The following is a 25188-nucleotide window of genomic DNA, read 5'->3' on the forward strand; positions in this document are numbered from 1 at the left end:
ACGAACAAACACAGGGCCATAGCTTGACTCATAAGCCAAGGAGGAACAGAACCTAGCTTAGCTAGGAGTTGAGTAATTTATATAATGTAAATATTGATAGTGTGGGAAATTCCGGGATGAAGGTAAGCTGTTTTCGGCCCTTAAACGTCTTCAAGGGATTGAACAAAGATGAAAAAACTCAAAAATTGTTAAGGTAGCGACTTATTTTTTTCTACATTTAGTTCCCTACCACAGAGGTAATTGTCCTTCCGGTACGTAGACAAACTTTTGTCTTGAAATTCCAAATATCAAAATCAATGACGATTTATTGGTGAAATGATTTCAAAAGTAACCATTTAAGCCTCCAAACGTGTCGTTTTTCCTTCTAAGCCAATCGGTGACAAGAAGCATTGAATTACCTGTCAATCTTACACAAAAGTAAAAATGAAGGTGACGTCACTGGAAAGTACAGCCGATCTGACCACCTTGGTCTGCGCATTACGTTTTCGGTATTCTGACAGCAGGTAGCCATCGTCTCCCTGTGTACCCGTAGGCCTATATGCCCAGACTAGACTTTCTTCAGAAATGCATTTCACCAGGCTGTTTATTGTCTGCTTGATTTTGTTATGCATTGCATTTAGTTTGGGTAAGTACGACTTTCATTGCTGCATGGTTTATATATCTAATTATTATACTACTCGACAAGTCCACTACTGAGAGCTTCCTCCATGCATTTGTTACTAGTACTTCCAAACTTGATGAGTAACAGCCTATCCTATGGTATGACAAATGACCAACTAAATCGTCTGCAGTCTGTTCAGAATGCAGCAGCCCGTCTAGTCACAGATACACGCAGATACGATCACATCACTCCTATTTTCATTGATTTACACTGGTTACCTGTAAAAGCTCGTATTCATTTCAAATTTCATTGACAACTTTTAAGATTGTCAGAGGTGATGCACCCCTTTCAGTCACGGGCACTCTGTCGTTCTGAATTGATAGTCTGAAGAAACTAAGGAGCTTATATTTGAATACGAAATTTAATGATAACTTTGATAATACCTGTGTAAGAAATTTAAAACAGAATGCCGTTCAGATTGAAATGCCGACTTAGCTACAATACCAGATCAATGTCGGACCGTGTCTACGTGAACGTCACAAGCGACCACATCGACCGCATTCTTTCGATGCTGAACGCCGCGGCAAAACGACGCACTTATATATACGCGCACGTACGCTATTATGTACGCTCGCGCGACCTGCGCTGAGTCGTTTCACATACTCAGATAATTAAGCAATAACCCACGCCGCAGGAGGGTATACACGAGATTTTGGTACAATGCGCGACATATAGCACGAGCCGATAGGCGAGTGCTATATGGAGCGAATTGTACCAAATCGAGTGCATACCCGACTGCGAAGGGGGTTATTGCTATTATATTATATCAACTTGTGTGTCTTTGTTGTCTTCTTTGAGTTTTTCGTCACTTTAGCCCAAATGCAGAAAATGGACGTATGCGAGATCGATCATCGGAAATTCTGCGCCCGAGACCGAGCATTTTTATGTTGAGATTACGTACACGCACACAGTATCGTACGATAAATACGAATACGTTCATCAACATTGCATTTTATTCGCATGCAACGCGAAGACTACCATACCTGCTGCAGACATAGAAAACAGGTCAAGAGTTCTAATCAAAAGAAAAAGTAACAATCTTTTCGTAAATTTACATATGAACAATAGTCCTGGGTTTTTTTGGCATACTAAAAATAGATTTGTCTGTACCGCTTACGCGTATATACGTCGACCGTCGCGACATTCAGAGGTGGTACAGTGAAGTTACACTAACAGGATGTATTTTTGATGGATAATTCGGACGTACCAGAAAACATGCAGTTTTGAAATAATCCAGACGTACGAGGACTGCAATTGTGATGAACAGTTGTACAGTGTGTGTTGCCCGATGCAGCGACAGCTGTACGCTGATATTGTTCGTTAGCATTTGATGTCAAATTTTGTCGGAGTCGCCAGGAGTCGTCCCATCGTTATTTTGAACTTCTTGGTCTACATCGTTAGGACATCCTGGTTTGTTGCAGCCCAAACTTTGGTAAAGAATATCTGACATACCGTTACTGTGAGGAAGTGTCAATTTATTAGTGTGTGAACGAATACTAGCTTCATTTTAAAGAGCGGTAGGATATATCACGTCTCGATTCCCGCAATATCAAGAAAAGTGCACGGTGCGCTGTCGCCTCAATGCAATAATTCGTCTACATCACACTCAAATGTGCCGCTTCAGAATTGTATTTTATCATCGATCCCAACTTATTTTCACCAAGAGGTGAGTTACAGACCCACACTTTATCTGTGTATCAAAATTCGGTATTCTTTCTTTGAAACAAAGCGGACTGTTTCGGTTTTTCGCTAGGGTCTATGGTTTAGATGGGTACGTTCAAATGCAGCGAGTGGGAAATTTTCGAAAATGCTGGTTTAGGGGCCCGTTTTAGCACTGCTATCAGTGCTAAAACAGTATTTTAGCATCGGTGGAATGAGCTCTCGTCCAATCAGAATGGCGCATGGTAGCATGATATAATATAATGATAGATATATACATAATGGTGTGCAAATCATTTCTAGACTATATTATTTACCGATGAAGTGAGTCGAATTCCGCCGCGAAAACGACGTATGGAATTTGAAATGGCATCGTAGCACACGTCAAGTTATGAAGATGACAGACATGTAGTAGATATTCCAAATATGACCGAGAATAAATACATCGCTAATCCTGACTATGTGCGTTACAAATAGGGCTGTTCACAGTTTACGTCACTGTTCTCTCATTAATATGCAAAAATAAATATTTGTCTGCATTTTTAGATTAATCTTTGACGCATGCAAAAACGACGAAAACACATCTTAGTAGGCGACTGCTAGTGTAACAATGAATACTAAAAGGCATATTCATGACTCAGAGTACAAGCTGCAAAACGGCCATTTATGCAACATTGATAAAATTTGTCCGCATTTCAAGCTGCATGTCCGATGTCGCGCGCGTACAGCTATATTTAGTAACAAACCTGTTTCTGTGAACAGCGCTATTGCCGTTATGCGGTAGCGCATGTAGTGACTTTTGATGTTCGAACGTCGCAAAATACGCTAATATACCGGTAGCAAATGCCATTCTGTGGTTTTGTCATGCGCAGAAGAAAGGACATATTTTTTTTTTATTTTTCTTCGTAGTAAAATCCTTCCAATATAATATTCCAAAGAAGAACATTTAAGTTTTTTTTCAGTTTTAGTGAAAGCCTTTCAATCGAACCCGAAAGATTTTTCAACTGTGCATTCTTATTTACTATGCTTTAGTCGTACTGAACGTGAACTAGTCTGTTCGCAGTCACGGTAAATTCCATATATTATATTCGTTGATTTGCAATTAATATGTCCTGTGATGCTGAAGGACAGATTAATTTTAAGTCGACGAATTGTTTCATATGTATTTTTCAGTTTCACCAGTTTTTAGGAGACGTCGTCGTCGTCGTAGCCCGCCGCCGCCACCGCCAGGTAAGAATCTCCATTCTACTCTGAACACCCTTTTCATGTTTATCTGAACATTGTAGTCATCATTCATAATAGCGAAAATTAACAGATATATTTCGTTTTACAGTTGTTATTGAACTTTCGGTTTTCTTCCTGTTATATGGCAAGGGCTTTAGTTAATACTCCGTACCTGATGTAATTTTATTCAGCTAAACTGGATATCGCCCTCACATCACCCACCAGACCATCTGAGGTGTCCATCTAGATTTTGATATTTATCATTTAAAATGATGAATTTGAATAAATGCCTTTAATAGGTAGTCTTTGTTGAAAACATTGACAGACGAGAACATTGTAGCAGCCGTACTCTTCTATTTTAAGTATTATGTTTTTGTTAGCAGATATCTCAGTGAATTCCTTCACGTCCAAATACAGTCATTATATTCAAACCAGTCTTGATCTGAACATGCGTTCAGGAAAAGGCATGCACATACATGCACACATGCATACATACATACATACATGCATGCATACATACATACATACATACATATGTACGTACGTACGTACGTACGTGCGTGCGTGCGTGCGTGCGTGCATGCATGCATGCATCAGTGATGCATGCCGGCCTACCTGCCTGCCTGCCTGTATGTACATATTGTATGTATGCATATATATGTATTGTCATGACTTTTAATTTGCATGTAGGTCTACTTCAAAACCAGAAATTGTCACGGGAAACATGTAAATGCCAGGCGGTAACACTTACACGATAGCTTGGGTACCATACTGAACACCCTTAATTTACAACATATAATTTCAAAATGTACTTACAGCCAAATGTTTTACTGAACGATGAGATTGTTTTAACACATCAATGTATTGTCTTTCATTCTTACTGTCTGTACCAACTTGCCAGAACCCTCATTACAATCTGAGGCAACATGACAACTTTTGGACTGAAATGTACATGATGATGCCATGATGTAAACTATTTTATTTGAAATTTAACAAATAAAGTAAAAAAAATAAAATAAAGTAAAAAATAAAAATAAAATAAAGTAAAATTATGACACTACATAACCAAAAAAATCGATGAGGACAGGTTAATAATAGATTCACGAAAAGGAGTGTCGAGTCTTTGACAAAGCGGTGGCTTAGCAACTGACAGTAGTCGAAGATACGGCGATAACATCAAGGCCTGGTGACGTGAGAATACTTGCTCTGTAGACTCGGACACATACGTGATAGACAGACTTATTGTGATGAATGACTTATAAGTGCTGGTAATCATCGCTCCTTGAATCCACCAACTGTAAACGCCTAGTGACGTGTTAAAAAGTCGATGTACTTGGCACTTATATAATCCAAAATTGTGGCGTCTTTTGTTGAGCCCAGTGCATGTCGATATTTGTCTAAAATAATTTATGAGTAACCGGGTGGTGACGGGTTGATGTCTCTCAAAGACGAAGACCGTTAAAGCGTTTTATAAAATTTAATGTCTTCATTCAGTTCAGTGCAGTAACAAAAGAGATGATAGTCCTACCTTCCATGTTCTTACTATTATAGATTTGCCGCCTTCAATACAATGTCCATCATCAATCACCGTAACCGCGGAACAAAAACGGTATGGAACAAGTGTTACCTGGAGTACACCAACAGCAACAGATGACAAAGGAACCCCACGGTAAAGCAAAGCTTTCAGTGACATTTATAGTAACATTCACATATATATAGTAAGCGAATTAGTGGATGACTACAGGACCGGGCAATGATGCAATATTTCCATCGTTTTCAAAGTGTTCCTACAATAAGTACATATTAAGTTATCAATATATCATGATTCCGATGAGTGATTGCGAGTAGTTTGAATGCCCAATCAACCGTCTTGTAATGATGTCATCCTCGGAATCAAGTTGTATCTTCTGTCATTCTTCAAATGGCTACCTTCCAAAAAATGTCCACTTTTCCCCTTCGTCGTTAGGGACGCTAAATTATAAGTTACTAGCCCTGATGGCCAGATTTTGGAATCTCTTAGACCAGTATGGATAGCCTCGTCTTCTGTTTAGCTTCAGTTTCTAGGCTTTGTGAATTTTCTTAACATTTCGGGTCTGCTATATCATGCGCCTTGTCAAATTGATGAGAGAAGTAGACACCTTTTTATCAACCGTTATTCGAAGACAGACGATTGGACCGAGAATTGATTCCTTTGTCTAACGAATCAACATTGTATGAATTCGTTTTTCGTGAAATTTTATTTTAATATCATAGAGACAATATGCAATAGGTTGCTTGTCGACATTTTTTACTATCATGTGGCATTTGGTTACTGCAGCAATATATAATCAACTTACATAAGTTAAAATCATTTGCTACATAATTAATGTACTTCAAGTGTATTCCCATGTACCTACAGGGTGGATATGAAAACTAATACAATAACAAAAACATTAATGAAAATATGTATTCTAGGTTCGGCGATAGCACTATCGTTCTTTGGTCCTAAAGCAATAGCTCCATCGTTTTTCATAATATTCAAAAATTAGCAGTGGTGATTTCCGTCCATCCGTTACCTGCAGCCTTTTGAATGACGTCATATTTACATAGCATTTTTTGCTGTACAATTAACAGTTTACTGTATGCGGCTTATGCAAGACCACCATGTCGGTGATTCAGGCTGAAACTTAGGGAACATTCGTTTTTACCGGGGGGGGGGGGTCAGTGGACATACGGGGAAGTGACTTTGACAAGGGGTCAAATTTAACAATCAATTGTTTTGGGAGGGTGAATTTTTATTAAGGACTGTATGTAAACAGAATTGTCAATGACCTTAAAGTATATAAAACAGAATAAGAACAGGTTATAACAAGAACAAAATAGCACTTTTGTTCACAAAAATAAAATCAGGACGAGTCACTTAGACTGTAACGTAACTGCATCGTTCGTACTACTCGGTTTAATGAGTCACTTTGACCGATGGATGGTAAGCCAGTTTATTTTCTGTCAACTATTCATTCACCAATCGGAGGGTAATGGTGTGCCAGTGACTGTGTATTATATTACCATGCTCTGCCTGTCGCATTTTAATTGGTCGAGCTGAATCACGTGACTGACCATAAATACACAGTAATGGTTTGTTTACATACCCGTGAATATGAATAATAAGATTAAGAACTCAAAGTATCGTAACTTTACAGCTCAAACGTAATCATAATCAATCATAAAATAAAATGGAGCACTTGTAGGTCAAGTTGAGATACTTTTTCTGAAAACATCTCCGGATTAAACATTTTTTACAGCGCGTGTAACAGTGCGTAGCGTATTGCTCAGTTTCTAGGGCCCAGTGTCGTTCGCTCCTGAAATTTTCGGAAATTTTGACGGTTTTCTGGGTTCGCTGATAATATAATGGGAATAACAGACTCCGCCCTGACCATAAATGTTTATTTATGGGCGCGGGCTCGAGGAAAGCCAAATTAACGAGCTCGGCAACCCTCGCCCGTTAATTTTGGGCTTTCCTCTCGCCCTTGTCCACAAATAATCGTTAATGGTCAGCGTGCCGCCCGTTATTCTATGTCAATGTAAGATGAGATACTTGGACTATATAGATGCTCCCTTTGTCTCCAAGTATGAAGTTGGGGAGTTCTGTTACAAAATGTAAAAAGGGGCTTTACAAAAATACTTTGAAACAATATATTGAACGCTTTTTCTTTTAGTTTCTTCAGAGTAACGTGTTTGATGGTAAAAAAACTGCAAGCGAAATCAGAATGAGCTGTATTGTACGTGTTTTGTAATTGAGAAAACAAAACAGGAAAGTTAACAAGGTTTTATGTATAGAACTTTGAAAACACAATATACCGTAGGCATTTATGTTTTAGTTTCTCTAGAGTAACTGTTATGACACGGATACCTAAGACATTGACAAAAGTCAGCGACACCATCAATATGGACAGTGTTGTGTTCTGAGACACCAACACAACTTACGTTCCAACCATAAAAGGGAATTTGTTTACATCACACTTCATAAGTCAGAACACAAAAATATCAGTGTATCTTCACAATTTAATTTACTATTTTATGTAATGACGATCTTGTATGAAAATTACCAGTTTAATAAGGTCGCGTGACCATAATTCGATATTTTTGGGATAAGTGTTTCATGGTTATTCTAAAATATATGGTTATGGGGGACAGTCTTTGATTATTTCAGAAGTCAGACGCATGGTACTCGGAACTTTAAATTTCAACTCCACCCCAGGGCCTTGGTGTGAAAAGTTTTAATAAATCTAATCAAATGAATAATTGATGGGGTTACATTTTACAGTCGATAAAGTTTAGGGGTTTTATTTTAGAAATTAACTTGGAGGGGCTTTTTGCATTTCATTTTTAGCTTAAGTTCCACCGAACCCTCCCCGTAAAAACGAATGCTCCTTTGCCTATGGTGTTAAAACACACCTGTGCTGATGGTACGTTTTGCGGTCATCCAAGTGAAAGCGTTTCGCATAAATGTAACACGAAGACATAATAACTTGCTGATATTACCGATTTGAACCAAGTCTAAGTCAACATGTCAGGCCATTAGGCAATGTTTTATGACTACGAGTGAAGGGAGATAGACCATTGGTTGATAATACACACTTGTATCATGTGTATGGGAAATATCTTGGCTTGAAAACGGAGAATGAAGGCACAATCTCCCAATGGTCCTCCATGAATTATAATTTCACTGTCCTCTATACAAACACAGTAAGCTATACACAGTACTAAAGATACATTTATGAACTTTGTGTATTGCTAATATCTATCTTCTTGTACCAATCATATATGTAGTGTCGAGCAGACTAAGGGGCCCACGAGTGGATCGTATTTTTACGAAGGAAAAAGTACAATTGAATATACTGCGACCGATAGCAGTGGTAAACATGCCAAATGCAGTTTTTCGTTACAGTAAACGGTAAGGACAGAGATTGTGCAAAGTTACTCAATCTATCTTGAAATCATATAGAAAGGTTATTGCTTCGAAACTTAATTTTTACCATCTTTTACACAGACGTTTGGACAAGTGACCAGATAAAATATGTAAATCAGTCTTCCGAAGGGTTAATGGAACGATTTTACAAAATTAACGAATTAAGAATGATGCAGGTAATATAACGTCGTTGGAAAACGAGAATAGTGTAACAACCAAATGATGATTCTATGATAACAATAAATCTTATCTGAACCTTATCTCACACAAATATCTTGTTTGAAGCACAAAGGAAAGCACAGTACAATGAACTGGAAGAGAAACGTACAGCGGGACAATGTATGGAACACAAACAGAAAGACAAACACACAGACATGCGTACTTAGAGACCAAACAATACTCGTGATAGCTGTAAAGACACAAATCGAAGTTTTTAACAAACTTTGATGCAAAAATCAAGATATGTACATTTACTTTTATACCCTTTTCTATTTTAGTGATTAGCTGTACTCAACTGTCACCTCCATCGAATGCTTACAAATCTTGCGATGCAGACAACCTGTATGGATCTACTTGCACTTTCAACTGTCTTGCGGGATATTATCTAAGTGGAAGTTCAACGAAGACTTGTGGAAGAACTGGAAGTTGGAGTGGAAGTAGTGCATCATGCCATAGTAAGAATTGTGACCTCAATGTTCTGTAAATGACAATCATCTCTAACGTTACATCATTCCACAGTAAAGATGGGCCTTCCCGACTTTGATGTAAATACGTCATGGCAAGGCAAATTTAATTTATAAAATTAACAATGTCATTGCTGCTTCCTAGCAACATTTAGGTAGCGTTACACGAAACAAACACTTTTTCAAAGTAATATTTCCATCAAAGATGACTTGAAAAAGCCCCCCATGCTGTATAGTTTCATAGAGCAGAAAATTTAGTATGGTAGCCATATCTTACTCGAAGATGATGTGAGTAGAAAACATAAATTTTGGGATTAATGATAAAAATAAATTTAAGTAAAAAACTTGATAATACTTATGAACTTTAATGTATAATTACATTAAAATGACAATTCTGTTTGCATATCTATTCTCATTCTTATGTGGCAGGGATTGAACGGGGCTGACATGCAAAACATTGATTAAAATAGTAATAATAAGCAAATTGAACTTACTCTTATTCAAAAATTTAAGAACTTTATTGCTAAGCGAAATTGTAATTTCAAATGTAGTACTTGAGAAAATGATGTCTTATTTCTTATAAACATTACAGGGCGCACTTGCCAGCCACCTTTAAAAAATATCGAACATGGCTCGGTGTCCTGTACTGATTCTAACTACCAATACAGTGTATGTCTTTACACCTGTGAAAATGGATATACGGTTTCTACAATATCTTCAATTGTATGTTCGGGTCCGTCAGGGACTTCTAGTTCACCATCAGCACAATGGAGTGGCTCACCACCAACATGTATAGGTAAGTCTACGGTAACGATGAAAGCTTTGGCATTCTACAGAAGAAATGAAATTTTTTGTGATGTAATTCAATTTTTGAACTTTTAAATCCTGCTGGTCGATTAGACTGATAATCGAGTAAATTCCTAGCTGTCCTGTACACATCATCTTCACTTGACTATTTCAACTATAAGAATACTCAGTCTATTGACGTTATACATTGTGAAGCCAAAAATCGGTGTGACAGAAAGTCTTCCTGATAAATCGTGTCTTGGCACACGGAACAGATATAATCCTTTTTCATTGAAAGTTGTGCTCACAATCTTACCCATTTCTATACATCTTCAGATGTCGAGCCCCCTCAGTTTTCATTCTGTCCTGACTCACAAAAGATCTACGCAAGTGAAGGTAGTTCAGAAGTTACGGTGACCTGGGATCAACCAATAGCAGACGACAATTCTTTGGAGAATGTCAGTGTAGTATTGTCTGAAGGTTCGCCACCGGCAAGTACTTTTGACCAAGGATATCATATCATTAAGTATACTGCGACAGACAGCGCGGGAAACACTGGAACGTGCTTGTTTTCAATTCTTGTGAAAGGTAATAAAAGAGAACTGACCAAATTTAAACATGCTTTTTGTATTGTCACATAAAATACTGTATTAGCTTATTATATAAAAAAGGATGCACTGAGCTTAAAGGACAAATTGCCAAACTACACAAATAAATAAAATAAAATACAAATGTCAGCAAGAAAACTTTGGCAAGGAGTATCAAAGCTACATAATAAGGATCTATCTGTCTATGATGATACACGGTTTCATTTTTGGGACTTTTATCAAACCACTGGAGTAATCATAATTGCATTCACTATGTCCCATAATCGTAGAGTTCAGACAAATAAGAACCGCTGAAAGAGAGTAGTGTTTAGAAGTCAAAAGCTCTATTAGAGGAAAAAATGGCTGTTGCTGTATGACACACTTCACCTCTCTATGGTGTGTCAGTTGATGATTTAATGACCCGGTGACCTGTTGCGTTTACACTCGAAAGAGAGAAATATTTTCAACATCGTTGTACTATAACAGCATATAACCAGTAAATCCTTTGGTCTTGATGATACTTAGAATTAATAAAATATTCTCATGCAACTATAACATTGACATTTCTTATTTAATGTCATTTCGACACTGATTTATTTCCTAATGAATGAAAACTGTAACCAAATTTACATCCACTCCATAACTTTTCTTAGTCTATTGACAAAACTTTGACGTTTAGCCTTAATCTAATTTTTACTGAGAGGAGGGACATGACATGCTGCTTGCAGAATGTCTGGCTAGTTCTAGACACGTGTTCAGCACTATTGGTATCATTTTTATTTTACATGTAATGATTAAGAAATGTCTTTGTAACAAAGGGGCACTTTTGCTGTGTATTTGTTGACGTCTGCAGAGCTTTTGAACCACACTACATTGCTCCATGCAGACTGTGCTTACTAGGGGTAAGGGTTAAATCTTCTCTATAATTTAGGCCGATGTATAAGAAGGTTAAACCTTGTGTAAAATATCAGCAATGAAAAGAGACTATTTTCACTATTTTGTAGGTGTAAAACAGGAATGTGTTTTAGCTCCTTTTCGTTGTCGTGACTAATTGATGACAATATGTAAGAAAATTCGGGACATCAAGGCATTCAATTTACACGAGTTTGTGTCTTGTTGTAACTCTTATCACTTTCACTATGATGTTTCAATATTCAGTATTACCTCACTTGGATTGCAAATACTGTTTAGGGGTCCTTGAATCGGTATGTGCCAAATGCAAAATATCGGTTAATTATGGCAAATATAAAGTGTCGGCTGTTAGACTAAGGAAGTACTGAAAAAGCAATCTGTTTTTATTGAAAAAATTAAAAATGAAAGTCATTAAATATATGAAGTCTAACGATGTCAAGTAGAATTATATTGAGAAAAGCTGCAATTTCCTTAGCAGATAAAGCACGGAAACCAGCAAGTTGCATCTTCTATATGTATTGATTATAAATTGTTGTCATTTAACTTTTCAAGAATATCTAAAATTGTTTGATATCGTGTTATTCCGTGTCTTGGTAGAAATACGGGTGTAACCTATGTACAGTGGTGTTTAAAGTAAAACATTTATGGAGTCAAATAATCGGCAGCGGACACTTTTGTTGGAGGGGAGTATGGTAGATTTCCAATGTGAATCAACACATACAATATGCTTTGTCTTATTGGTACAGAATTCTGAAAATGTCCCCAAGTAAAGTGTCGAAATATGCATATGAGCTTGCTACGGCACTTGATAATAATAACAAAGAATCTTTGGCGGCTCATGTAAAATTTCTGCTATTTGAGTATGTTTTAGAAGAACATGGACAAATATCATTTTAGTAATGCCCTGGAGACTTTGATTCACCTTTTCATGACAAGAACCCTCGATATTATCAAACAAAACTGATATTCAGAAGTGAGCAAGGGCAAACTTCGTCGATGTTTAAATTTGAAAATTTCCATTTCAAACTGACGATGACTTCACTTCAAGCTTGTTCTGTAGATTCAACAATGTTCTTGCTTGTCCTGGAAATTGTGTTCTTCTACTGTATAAAAGGGAATTACTTAGGGCATTACTGCTGAAAAAAATTATTGACCAATATCATTTTATGAAGGGCACATATACCTGTCCCATTGGTTCACATTTATAACCGTCACTCAAAACGATGCCTTCTTCTCATTGTTCACACAATCTCAATTTTGCATCGAAAGTAGACATACTTAGACACGAATGTTTTTCTACCTCAATTAATTTACTTTCAAATTGTCTCTCGTACTTCACTTTCATATAGTTGCGTATTTTGCTTTTAGGAAAATTAATATTGAACGATGGTCAAACCTAAAAGTTACATTGGGTTTCGACATATTAAGGCAAATAGATTGAATTTTAATTGTACTCAAAGTTAATCAAATGTAAATTTCTGAAAATAGTTTTCTCTTTTTCAGTTGTCACTTGCACTGTTTTACCACACGTTCCAAAGCTATGGCTAAGCTGTCCACATGGTTACATACTGGGATCGGTATGTTCATTTGATTGTGACGAAGGATATGAACTCTTTGGTCTGTCGAATACAAAATGCAATGCCACTGGTGATCCACCGAAGGGTATTTGGACAAATAACCCACCGGTCTGTGAACGTGAGTAAATTAACATTTTGATTTCTTTTCAGTCTCTGGTATTACTAATACTTCTTAGAATTCATACAAGAGTAAAATGTGATAACTTGTTCCAATGTCACATGTAAGACTAGCAAGGTAGTCGCCCTTGTATTATAGAAATTGTAATTACGTGGAAGTTAAACTTGTAATCATTCTGTTTCTTGAGTAGCCGTGACTTGCCCAGAACTGATGCCACCCGTCAATGGTCACGTGATGGACGGAACTGTATGCGGGAATTCTTACAATGACTTGTGTTATTTTGAATGTAACGTGGGCTACCATCTGGTTGGGAGTAATGCACGAAGGTGTACTGCTACAAAAGTGTGGGATGGAATTGAAGCAGTTTGTCAAGGTATGTCACGAAGTACTGAATAATAAAGCATTACCATCGTTAGTATGTACTCTTTTTCCTTTCAAGATAAATAAACGAAAAGTATGAGGAATATACCAACATTTCCCGGGTTCTGTGGTACCACTTACTATACGGTTACTTGTGAGAATATATATATATATATATATATATATATATATATATATATATATATATATATATATATATATATTATTTCAACCTCTCTAGGGTTTTAAACACTCTCTTATATTCAAATTTAGAGTGAGCTATTCAAATGCAAATTTTCAGTGGAGGAATGAACTGTCCTTTTCTCCATTCTCCCCCTCATCAATATGTGTAAACATGTTGATCCTGTCTGCCAATGTTCATAGTCCACGATGAAAATTTGAATAAACTCAGAAAAGATTACTCCTTTAGATTCAACTTCTCTAATGTTCAATGTCTATGTACAAAGTTCACAGTTCCAGTGGGCACACTTTGGTGATTGGTCGAGTCAGTTTTGTACGACCAACATCAGCACCAGGATGTACCTCAGTATCACTTCCCAAGGGCCAACATCCACGTTGTACATCAGGAGATAGCACCAATACCACATCATCTACTTGTAGGTCTTTCTGAGATTTCAACCATTTTTCCTTATGATTTGTTCAAGCCGTATGATTTCCAAGTTCATGATAGTGTTGACAAGTAATTTGGTGACCCAATTCTTTCGTGGTAGAATGATCAGATAGCGAGCATCTTAAGATAGATAATCTGCATATCTGAGACGACCATCGGATCTCATCAGCCCATCTTTGTCTAGTCGTGGTTTCAGTCTGGCAATTTTCGTTCACTGACAAGTGCCGAGTACTCTTCAGGAAATGCTTCCACTTGAGCTATTCTTATTATTTGAATTTCTGCTTCTTCCAATTCATCTAGTTTCAATTCTCCTCTGATCCTGTTCTTTTGGCAATCTACAATTGTCCAAAAAAGCGGTATACCCATGCTTGAACTCTTGTAAGTCGTGTCCAACTTGAAAAACGTACAGGATTCAATAGGCAGGACATACAATTTGATTTGACACTCATCATTGTAGTGTCCAGTGGATATTGCTCAAGTGCTCTATTCGATGAATCTTGATTTATGCAAGCTTCTGTGCAATTTTCTTCAGTTCAGCATCTGAATTTGCCCCTTTAATGACAGGATTTTGGGGCCAGTCCGATTCAGATTTTGCTAGAAACTCTGGACCTTTCCACCAAGATTCTTCACAGGCCAACTCTGAGGCTGTCATTCCCCTAGTTACCAAATCAGCAGGATTCTCCTTTGTTGAAATGTATCTCCATTGTTCAGGACATGACGAAATGTGAATTTCACCTACTCTGTTGGCGACAAAGGGCTTAAACCTTCGACTTCGACCTCGTATCCACCACAGGACGTTCATACTGTCAGACCAAAATATTGTGTGATGCATATCAATATCAAGTACTTCTGATATGGATTTTGCCAATCTCAGTCCTAGGACTGCACCCATCAACTCCAAACGAGGAATACTTGTGCTTGTTAGTGGAGCTACACGGGTTTTAGCAGCTACCAGGCGGCAAGAAACTGAGGTGTCTTGATATTTATATCTAGCATACACAACAGAACCATAGGCGTCTTGTGAAGCATCCACAATGCATGTAGTGTCACTGACGCTTGCTCCTTTGGTAATTGGAGACATCTAGGAACTTGGATTTTCTCCAAATCTGCCAATTCATCAAACCATTTACGAGCTCTTAGGGTGAGATTATTGTCAGGGTTTTCATCCCAATCTAGGCCATTTACCCACATTTCTTGAAGCAGTACTTTTGCTCGGATGATAAACGGCGCAAGAAAACCCAACGGATCAAATAATGTTGCAATCTTCTTCAGAAAACTGCGCTTTGTAATATCATAGTTCTGGTCGGGAGGATTCGCTCTGAAAGTGAACATATCTTCTTCAGCTTCACGCACATGTGTGTGAGTGTGTGTGTATGTATGGTTGTATGTATGTATGTATGTATGTATGTATGTAAAATTCTATATATCTCCAATCTTTTTAAGTTGAGACCTGTCCACGGCCCCAACTTTACCCTGGAACGGAAATGGTGAATAGCAGTAACTGTGCTCCGAGTAGCAACTTCCTGCCTCATGGGAGTGTCTGCGAATTTGTCTGTGACCAGGGAAGCTACTTGGACGGAGCTATGTCCATATCTTGCGGTGCAGATGGATATTGGGAACAACTGATCCCAATGTGTTTAGGTATGAATCCATAAAGTTACAGCTAGTGGAGAACTAAGTATCAATGACGATTTTGACATACATTTCCAGGAGAAAGATTAAACAATCAAAGTAATGTAACACGTAAAAATTCATAACAAATATGTAACAAAAACAGACAATACATGGGTGAAAACAACAGAATCTATGAATTTATAGAAGCTACCCATTCATTTTGTGGGAAAGTGATAAAAATTAAAAAGTAACGTTAATGTTACGTTTTTATCAGCTGTTACGTGCGATGCGCAAGATTTACCGGATCCTATAAATGGTTACAAGAGCTGTTCTGGCACCGTGGCATACGGATATGTATGTTCTCTGTCATGCAACTACGGCTATCTGCCATCGACGTCGATTCAGCGGATGTGCATAGACAATGGTCAAGGCTCTGGAGTTTGGGACAACGGTACGATTACATGTGAAAGTGAGTAATTATCTTTAATGTTAGAATAATTAAACCATTGAGTAAATCATAAATGATCGATGACGTAGCATCATAGTTTCCGAATAGGCTGGGTTTTGCTACTCTTCTGGGTGTATTTCGAAGATCCCTCATAATGCATCACAACTACCTAATTTCAGAAGTGTTTTTTATTGCCTTTCTTTACAGTTGTTACATGTGACCCCCTAGAACCACCAATGGATGGTTTTGTTGGTAGCTGTAACGGTGGGATCACTGATGTCGAAGATCGACAAAGCTATAGCAGTGTATGCCTTACTGAATGCAACGACGGCTATACTGGCAGTGGATCATACAGCAGAACGTGTTTGGCTGCAGGACACTGGGACGGAATTCCACTCAAATGTGAAGGTATCATTAATGATCTGAGAACACTATTTACTCATCTTCTGATACATAGAAAGGATATTTTCTTGTTCCGAGGCTTTTAATCCGGGACAGGTTAAATTGTCTAATGTAATAGTCTTGCATTAAAGTCAACGACTGTTCTTGAACGTTTAATGATTAGACATCCATTAATCTGAGAAACAGTTGTGCTATCAACATAGACTTTGACAAAAATTAATACTACGAAATTCTGCCGCCATAGAATATCATTTTGAAACATCACGTTATCAAATCCGACTATTCATAGTACGTATTAACCAAGATAAAAAGTAATTCGTAAAGCGCGATGGGTTTATCTCATCTTCAACAGATACACAATAAGAATACACAATCTTCGCTGTATTGTTGTTTTACCGAAACCGACATAATAATTTTTCTTCTGTAATTAGATGTTACGGATCCTGAGATTTACTGTCCATCTGATAACACAGTCTATGCAGGAGAGGGCATGATCTCTGCAGCTGTGCCATATGCCGACTGGGAACCTATCATGGTAAGATGTAATGATGTTGATCGCTAGTCTTGGCAAAGATACCGTCTAGCCAGGTTGACAATTTAACATTATCTTTCGTACAACTTTAAAATTGTCATCCAAACAAAATTGAACTTCCAATTTCAAGACACACTTTTCTATCATTAAAACAAGACTTTTCATGTAATGAACAACTTGCAGGCCATATGTTTTCATTACATAAACTAAGAACTACCCAGATGTCTCTATGATATAATATATATTGTCATATGATAAAAATAACTTATATTTGCTAAAAAATGTGATGTAAATTATTTATTTACAAGCAATAATAAAACATTGAATTCTTCCATTACAATGTTTAACAATGGATAGCCTGCCTTTACTCTATATTCTCACTAAGTGATTTATTAACCACAGGCATCCGATAGAGGAATCAACTTCCCTGCAACATTCTCGGGGTATGACTCCACACAAGTAAATGTCAGTAAACCTTCCACACTCAGTGAGGGCACACATAGCCTTCTATACAAGGCTGTTGACACGGCTGGCAATACTGTTACTTGTACATTTGAAGTAGAAATAAAAGGTAAGCAAACGGGGTATGTAAAGTTGTGATTCTGGAATGATGTATGTATTAAACTCAATTGAACTCAACATGCTGTGTACAACAACTTTATCGTGACTTGGTACAGTCAGCCCCTAGACATGGTCGTGTTAGTTTTCTAATGATAATTCTTACTTGCAATTCATTTCATTCCTTAATGCTACAGAATCTGATGTCTTTATTTTAATTAGGCAACATCACTCTAGCCATCCTAGCAATGAATGCATGGTTTTGAATAAATGAGGAGAAAACAAAAATTATTAAAATTGGTGGCTTTGTTTTTGCATGTCATCATTAATCTTGCCAATAATAATTGTGACGGAGTCAATGTAAATTATCAATTAATTTACCATATTTTCTGCTATGAAAGAGACATTCAACCCGCACATCCACATGGAAAATTATTTATGTTATATTAACATGACTGAATAAGGCAACATCAATTGTCAGCATGCCCGTGGTCTATCCATTTTCTTTTCATCTTAAAGTCACCAGGTGTCGAGGATTTTATACACCGCAACACGGAGTTGTCAATTTGGTACGGGGGCACGGGAACTGTGAAGACAATGTTGTCTTTGGTTCAGAGTGTGAAATTCAATGTAACCCTGGATACAACTTATCAACTGGTGCATCAATTCATGTCAGGAAATGTGAACAAAGCAGTTATACGTCAGAGGACGGAACGTGGTCTAACAGTTTACCACAGTGCCAGCGTAAGAGAATGACTTAAAGCATTAAGCACCAATAATAGTAAATCACTTGCATTGCTTCACTTATTGAACATTTTGCCCTTCAATTGACGACAGTGAAAGGTTGAGATCAGTAAGATTTCCTTAGTGTGTTGATATTTGGTAAAATCTACTTGTGTGTTCAATTGTCTGATTTTGTTTCATCTCCGATAGAGTACTACAGAGACTTCGTAGCTTATCCTAGTACTGTAAAATAAGGAACAGGCAAATATTTACTTTGAAAGGATTTTCAGCTGCTAAAAATGATAGTAATAATAGGACCCTAGAAGTAATTTTAACGATGCCAAAATTTGTTCAACTCATACCGTTTGTTCAAACTGATTTTAATCGACCATCTTACTGTTCGAGGTTTTTCTTTACCGTATGCATCACTGATTTCGCTGACATTTGCTTTCTTTCCTTTGAAGCGTTGACGTGTGATGTTCCCGCGGTGGAAAATGGATACGCTTCAGGTTGTCCTACTGCAACTGTGGAATTCACCACTGTATGTGATTTTTATTGTGACGAAGGATACATGACTGGTACCGGTATGACGTCAATCGAACGACAATGTTCTGCAGATCAGTCATGGACGGGTGATGACTTTCAGTGTGATGGTAAGGTCCTTTATGATTGCAGTATACTGTATGAGAAATGATTATATGCAGTTTGCAAATCAAACTAAGGTATAGAGAGTTGGGAAAGTTTTAGATTACGTGTAAAATTGTGAACAAAAATCAAATATGGAACGGAAAACAAAAGTAAGTCCTGACGACACATTTTGAATATGCCAATTAAATTTGTTTCGTTTTACAGTTCAAGTCACCTGCCCTGGTCCACACCACATCGAGAATGGAAATGTCACGCCTTTAAAATGCCAGACTGAATCCTGGCTGCCGTTTGAAACTGTTTGCTATCTTAGCTGTAATGCGGGTTATCAACAAAGTGGACCATTTAGTAAGCAATGTACAGCCAGTGGACGATGGAATGATGTCAGAGAAACCACTTGCAAAGGTAAATAAAAACATCTTTTTAATATTTTGTATCTTCGCCGAGAATTATTATCAGAATCTTGCGCTGGCGTGGTTGTATGAGAATATTCAACATCATTTTCCTATATCGCGTACTAGATATCATTTGTAGCTGCAATTGTTCTATACAATGCAGTTTCACAGTAAAGTACCTTCACATATTTTCCCTTTAGATGTGGAATCTCCACGATTCGAAATACCATGCCCTCAATACATCACCGCCAACGCTGACCATGGAATGACGTCAACTGTCATAACCTTCTCAGAACCAGCCGCCAATGATAACTCCGGTAATTTAACTGTGGAAAGGTGTGTTTATTATTTTACTCAATTGTGTTTATAAAGTTTAGCTGAATTAGGGTAAGAAAACCGAAAAGGAAGAATCAACTGCAATATAAATCAATGTAATTTGCAGTTACTTTACGCTGTCAATTATACGAACTCTGGTAATAACAAATGTTCGAATTCTTTTATTTAAAACTAAACGTTTTATTGTTCGTTGTCTGTATAGCATTAACCCCATTGTATCACAGTCCCGATCTAATTGTCGTCACTTTCACAGACAAAGCGGGCACAAAGGACCAGGTGATCGTTTCAACGAAGGTTTTACAACGATTCTATATTCTGCCACGGATGCCGCTGGAAACTTTGCCGTTTGCAGTGTAATTGTCCAAGTTCAAGGTAGTTATGATATTCAATTTAGCTGGGACATTTCATCAAGAAGTTATTTTCTTCTAGTCATTCTATAATTGCATAAACTGAAAATATGTGTAATTAAATGCTCCGCTGCTTCCTTTGGACAGACCCGTGACATTTATCTGCAATATGTCTGCTACATCGCTAGTGATACCACTTGTGTAGATAATGACACACCCTTTGTACATTTCAGTAACACGTTGCCCGTCGATACAAGCACCTATCAGCGGTGGAATTCAGTGTAATGGTTACATGGTCGGCGCTGCATGTTCGTTTACATGTAACGATGGTTATGTTTTAGAGGGATCCGAAAGCAGAACGTGTGAATTAGCAGCTGGTACTGACGTGGCGTACTGGAATGGTACACAGACCAGATGTGATGGTAAACTTTGATAATGATTTCTCACCTTGTGTGTGCGTTTGTGGTAGTATGTCTGTGTCTGTGTGCGTTTTGGGAGCAGAATCAATAGTTTTTTCTTTCCGATCCGTAGGTGGGTTAGTTTCAGTTTCGCTGTAAGTGTTCGACGGGGCAATTCTCCGTTGTTTCCTTGCGAACAAGAAAATCGTCTTGACAGAGCAACGTTTACTGAGTCTATACGCCAGGGAACGATCTCTGCGTTTCGTTTGATTTTGAGATGTGTGTTGTTTATTTGGTCTGTCTCAGCAATGGCTGACATGCTTTCCGGTACAACCGTACGGTACAAAGAAACATAGCATTAATGCTTTCTAAAGTAAAAAATCTACCAAAATGTAGTTTGATTTGTTCCAAGTATTTATCGTTGACATAACATAGTTTTCCTATTTCCTGTACTCGTATAGTCGTCACGTGTCCATCACTGGCTACTCCTATCAATGCAATCAAATCTGGCTGTTCTGCAAGCGTACCTGGTTCTGAAAACTTTGGCACAGTTTGTACATTTTACTGTGAGCATGGCTACCAAGGTATAGGTGACTCACAAAAGCAATGCCTAGCAGATGGTACTTGGACAAGTACGGAATTTTCATGTGTTGGTAAGTGGAGATTTCAAAATATTATCTTTGGTGGCTTTACTTTGATCCCATAAATGTTCGTCGTATTTCACGGTGGCTAGATTTCATTAATACCAGTATGTATACAAATGTCACTCCCTACAAATGAATAGAGAGGTACGTAGACGATAACTAAGACCTATATCACCTAAACTTAAATGCAAGGTCCTTTTTCAAATAGATGATCATCGTCTGTTATGTTTTTCTTGTATCTAGAAACCACATGTCCAAGTATAGTTCTGCCAAGTGGAATGGATGTTCTACCATCACAATGTATGATAAATCCAGCTTACAGAGATATATGTTCATTTTCTTGCACGCAAAACGGATTTGTGGTAAAACCTGTCGATGGACAGGTTGTCTTTTGTCTCGCAAACGGACAGTGGTCCTCCGACATCTCAACAATCAGTTGTGTTGGTAAGTTTTGATTTTAATTGAGGGCTAATGGATTCATGAGTTTGGCTATATGCTCTATCTTAGTAGTCGATCGGTTTTGTGCAGCAAACTGACCAAGTGGCTAGTCTGGGCGAATTATTACAGCAGTTAAAAGGAAATTGCAGAAAGATTTCTGCGTGAGGAGCAAGAGTGAGAACGACACAGAGACATGATGATGTTGCAGTTTGCCGCGACTGATCTTAGATTTGCGTTGTGTAATTTCATTTGTCTATTCGATAGATGAAGAAGATCCTACCTTTTCATCGTGTCCAGATGATGTGATCGCCTATGCTAACAGATCTTCTACCTCAACAAATGTTGAATTTGATGTTGCTGCTGAAGACAATGACGGACATGTTTCAGCTGTGTCCTGCAACTACCAATCAGGTTCCGTCTTCCAAGCTGGTGAATATTTTGTATCATGTACGGCTATTGACCTGGCTGGGAACGAAAACACATGCTCTTTCAGACTCTCTGTTATCAGTGAGTATACTAACATACATAGATTAGCTGATTCTCTGATTTCGTATTGTTCTCACAGTTAATATAATATGCATTGTATTAATATTTTTCAGTTCGGCGTTGTTCTGCGCTATTCCTACCCGCGTATGGTAGAACAGTCAGTATTTGTGATAACGCCTATGGAAGTTCTTGTACCATTGAATGCCAGGACGGTTACACATTGACTGGTTCAGACACATTCACATGTGAATATGATGGTGGTCTTGTATATTGGCAGACAGACATACAGCCTCTCTGTGAAGGTAAGATGAGTTTTGCCTGATTAAAGTTCCAAGACAAGAAATGTGGCCTTTTTAATCTAACAATTCTCTAACAGTTAATAAACTCAGAACCCTGTAAAGTATACATTTTCTGAAAGCCTACATATATGGGAACATTTTGGTAACCACAGTGTCACCATTGTTTACATAACTATCACGTAACAAGATAATTTGCATAACCTTTCAAAAGTCGGTTTTCCCTATGTTTTGTCTCAATACTTCAAAATATCTGACTCAAACTTGCTGGAATGCAAGCTGTCACAATGTTCTTTCAAAGTGTGTCTCAGATTTTTTATATCTTGCTTAGTTTTTTTGGAGCACAATTTTAAAGAAATCAACTATGGTAAAATTCACTGCTCTGGAAGTTTTTCTGGCATAAAAACTGTTTAAGAAGGTTTAAAAAAATTCTGAGACACAATTTTGAAGACCTGTAGGATAGCTTGCACTCACATGAATTTCAGCCACATATCTCAAAGCATTGAAACAAAACATAGGGAAAACCGATTTTGAAAGGATATGCAAATTACCTGTCACGTGATAGTTATGTAAACAATGGTGACACTATGTAACCAAATGTTCCCCTATATCTAGGCTTTCCGAAAATATACAATTTACGGGGGTTCTGAGCTTATTAAACACTAGAGAATTGTTAGTTTAAAATGGTCAATTTCTTGTCTTGGAACCTTAAATTATATATCCTGCTTTATGACATTGGTGGAAGAGTGAGTGGACAAGTACACAGCTTTAATTGCTCATATGAATTCCGTTTAATAACACACACACAGTACTCCGTCTCTCCCTCCCTCCTCTCTCTCTCTCTCTCTCTCTCTCTCTCTCTCTCTCTCTCTCTCTGTACACACACATATCACAAACATTATATCAAACTGTATTGATATTGACATCAGTTTCTGACTTTTGCAATCATTGTTTTCAAAATGATCACCGGAAAGACTAACGAAAGTTAGTTATACATTGGGTATTTTACTGATATGGTAAGAGGCATACTAATCTTCCAAAAAGAACGCCACAATTTCGATGCGATATGAAGTCGATCGCATACTTGTCAAAAGTCAATGCACAAGCGATGTTCTCTATTCTGTCATATGTCACGCCTTTGTCTAACCTTGAGAACCGGGCTAAAATTATGCAAAATTTCAAAAAGCTGAGAAAAAGAAAAAAGTCACGAATATAGACAAAGGTGTCCGTCAAACGTCGAATATGACGCACATACGTGATATGATCACTGTCTGAAATAGTTGTACACAAATATGGCATTATGATATTGTGTGATTTGCCGTGCCAATGGCTCTACCATATATTCAATTCAAAAATATCTTGAAAATTTACAAACAATTGATACAGTGAAATATGCTATTATTTGAGGCATAGTCATGCATTAGTATTTATCTTCTTAATTGAATAGTTAATACTTGCCAAGCTTTGACATTAGACCAGTCTGTACAAGTGTATCCAATATTTTGTGCCGGTCCGCTGAACCCGTCCAGGGGCACATCTTGTACATTTTACTGTCCAAATGGATTCACATTGACTGGGTCCGATACATCACCTGTAACGTGCTTGAACAACGGTGAATGGAATCGTAATATCTCAACCAGTATCACGTGTCAAGGTAAGACGTTATTTCACCTTGATTCATACAAACATATTTAATGAATAACAAATCTGTTTCAACCTACAAATGTTATGCTTCAAAGTAGCACATTATTGTAACCCGTAAATGTTCTCATTGTATATCAGCGAATCTATACTAAAGTGCCAAAAAATGAGACAGATAATAGACGTGTCCTCGCAATATTTGATAACAAAGTCGGATATTTGTTATTGTCTAATCGCCGATAATACTTTCCTGGTATATCATAGATTTGCAGGCGCCAACCGTTTCATCATGCCCCGGCCCGATTTATGCCACCATCACTGATGTAACTGGAGTTCAGGTGAATTTTAATGAACCAACAGCTGTAGATAATTCGGGTGTTGATCTGTCTATTACAAAATCACCAGCTGATATAACATCACCATACACGGTGACTGCATCCACCACAGTTCTATACAGTTTCTGCGACAATTACAATAACTGTGTGAACTGTACCTTCGATATTCATGTCACAGGTACGTAAGGCACATTACCTTATCACGACAAATGTAAAAAAATATATAAACGTTCGGCTGGTATGTCATCGAAGGAATAAAGAGCGACGCGTTGATCATTAAAGTTTGTTTATTTGCATGGGCAGGAGGAAAGTCAAGTATTAATGGGCAGAGCATCGCCGAGCACATTAATTTGGCTTTTTTCTCATGGCACCCGACTGAATAAACTAAACGTTAAAGGTCTGTGCAAATGCCTTTGTTAACATTTTAATCACAACAAATTAAAGGAAAACATTCTTTATGAAAATTGTACAAGCAAATGTGAATATATAGACTGACGGACGAGTAGTCATACAGTTGAGTGTGTGTCCGAGAATGACGCTAGATCATACTCAAATCCATTCACTTGATATGCATTTCATTTGCAGCATGAAGTAGCTTATGAAGTAGCCAGATATTGTTAGTTCGACAAATTGTAAAAATTGATAAAACAGTTTGTTCCATAGTAAAGATATTATCAAATAACATCCAATGGTGAAAGTGCTCTGTTGCAGTGTAAAGACATTGTTCACGGCAAGCTAGAACGCTGCATTGAGTGTATTCTCAGTCTCCTGTTTGTCGAGTGTGGTAAAATTTAGTAAATTCGG

General features: G+C 37.6%; 1 protein-coding gene across 1 annotated transcript in view; it reads left to right on the forward strand.

The window, feature by feature from the left end:
* The first annotated feature begins 476 nt into the window (after positions 1–476).
* Positions 477–25188, forward strand: part of LOC139130689 (uncharacterized) — a 50243-nt gene continuing 25531 nt past the window's right edge. The window contains exons 1-26 of the mRNA XM_070696440.1: positions 477–625; positions 3503–3550; positions 5096–5213; positions 8354–8477; positions 8990–9166; positions 9768–9971; positions 10298–10549; positions 12964–13155; positions 13346–13528; positions 15590–15787; positions 16035–16229; positions 16416–16616; positions 17042–17145; positions 17545–17713; positions 18220–18444; positions 18888–19076; positions 19276–19473; positions 19664–19799; positions 20053–20171; positions 20380–20568; positions 21006–21197; positions 21432–21632; positions 21891–22133; positions 22226–22414; positions 23856–24062; positions 24314–24562. Of these exons, the coding sequence (XP_070552541.1) occupies positions 8453–8477; positions 8990–9166; positions 9768–9971; positions 10298–10549; positions 12964–13155; positions 13346–13528; positions 15590–15787; positions 16035–16229; positions 16416–16616; positions 17042–17145; positions 17545–17713; positions 18220–18444; positions 18888–19076; positions 19276–19473; positions 19664–19799; positions 20053–20171; positions 20380–20568; positions 21006–21197; positions 21432–21632; positions 21891–22133; positions 22226–22414; positions 23856–24062; positions 24314–24562 (4237 nt within the window). The 5' untranslated portion in view covers positions 477–625; positions 3503–3550; positions 5096–5213; positions 8354–8452. The remainder of the gene's footprint in view (positions 626–3502; positions 3551–5095; positions 5214–8353; positions 8478–8989; positions 9167–9767; positions 9972–10297; positions 10550–12963; positions 13156–13345; positions 13529–15589; positions 15788–16034; positions 16230–16415; positions 16617–17041; positions 17146–17544; positions 17714–18219; positions 18445–18887; positions 19077–19275; positions 19474–19663; positions 19800–20052; positions 20172–20379; positions 20569–21005; positions 21198–21431; positions 21633–21890; positions 22134–22225; positions 22415–23855; positions 24063–24313; positions 24563–25188) is intronic.

Source organism: Ptychodera flava, chromosome 4 (genome assembly GCF_041260155.1).
Source record: "Ptychodera flava strain L36383 chromosome 4, AS_Pfla_20210202, whole genome shotgun sequence".
NCBI classification, from domain to species: Eukaryota; Metazoa; Hemichordata; class Enteropneusta; family Ptychoderidae; genus Ptychodera; species Ptychodera flava.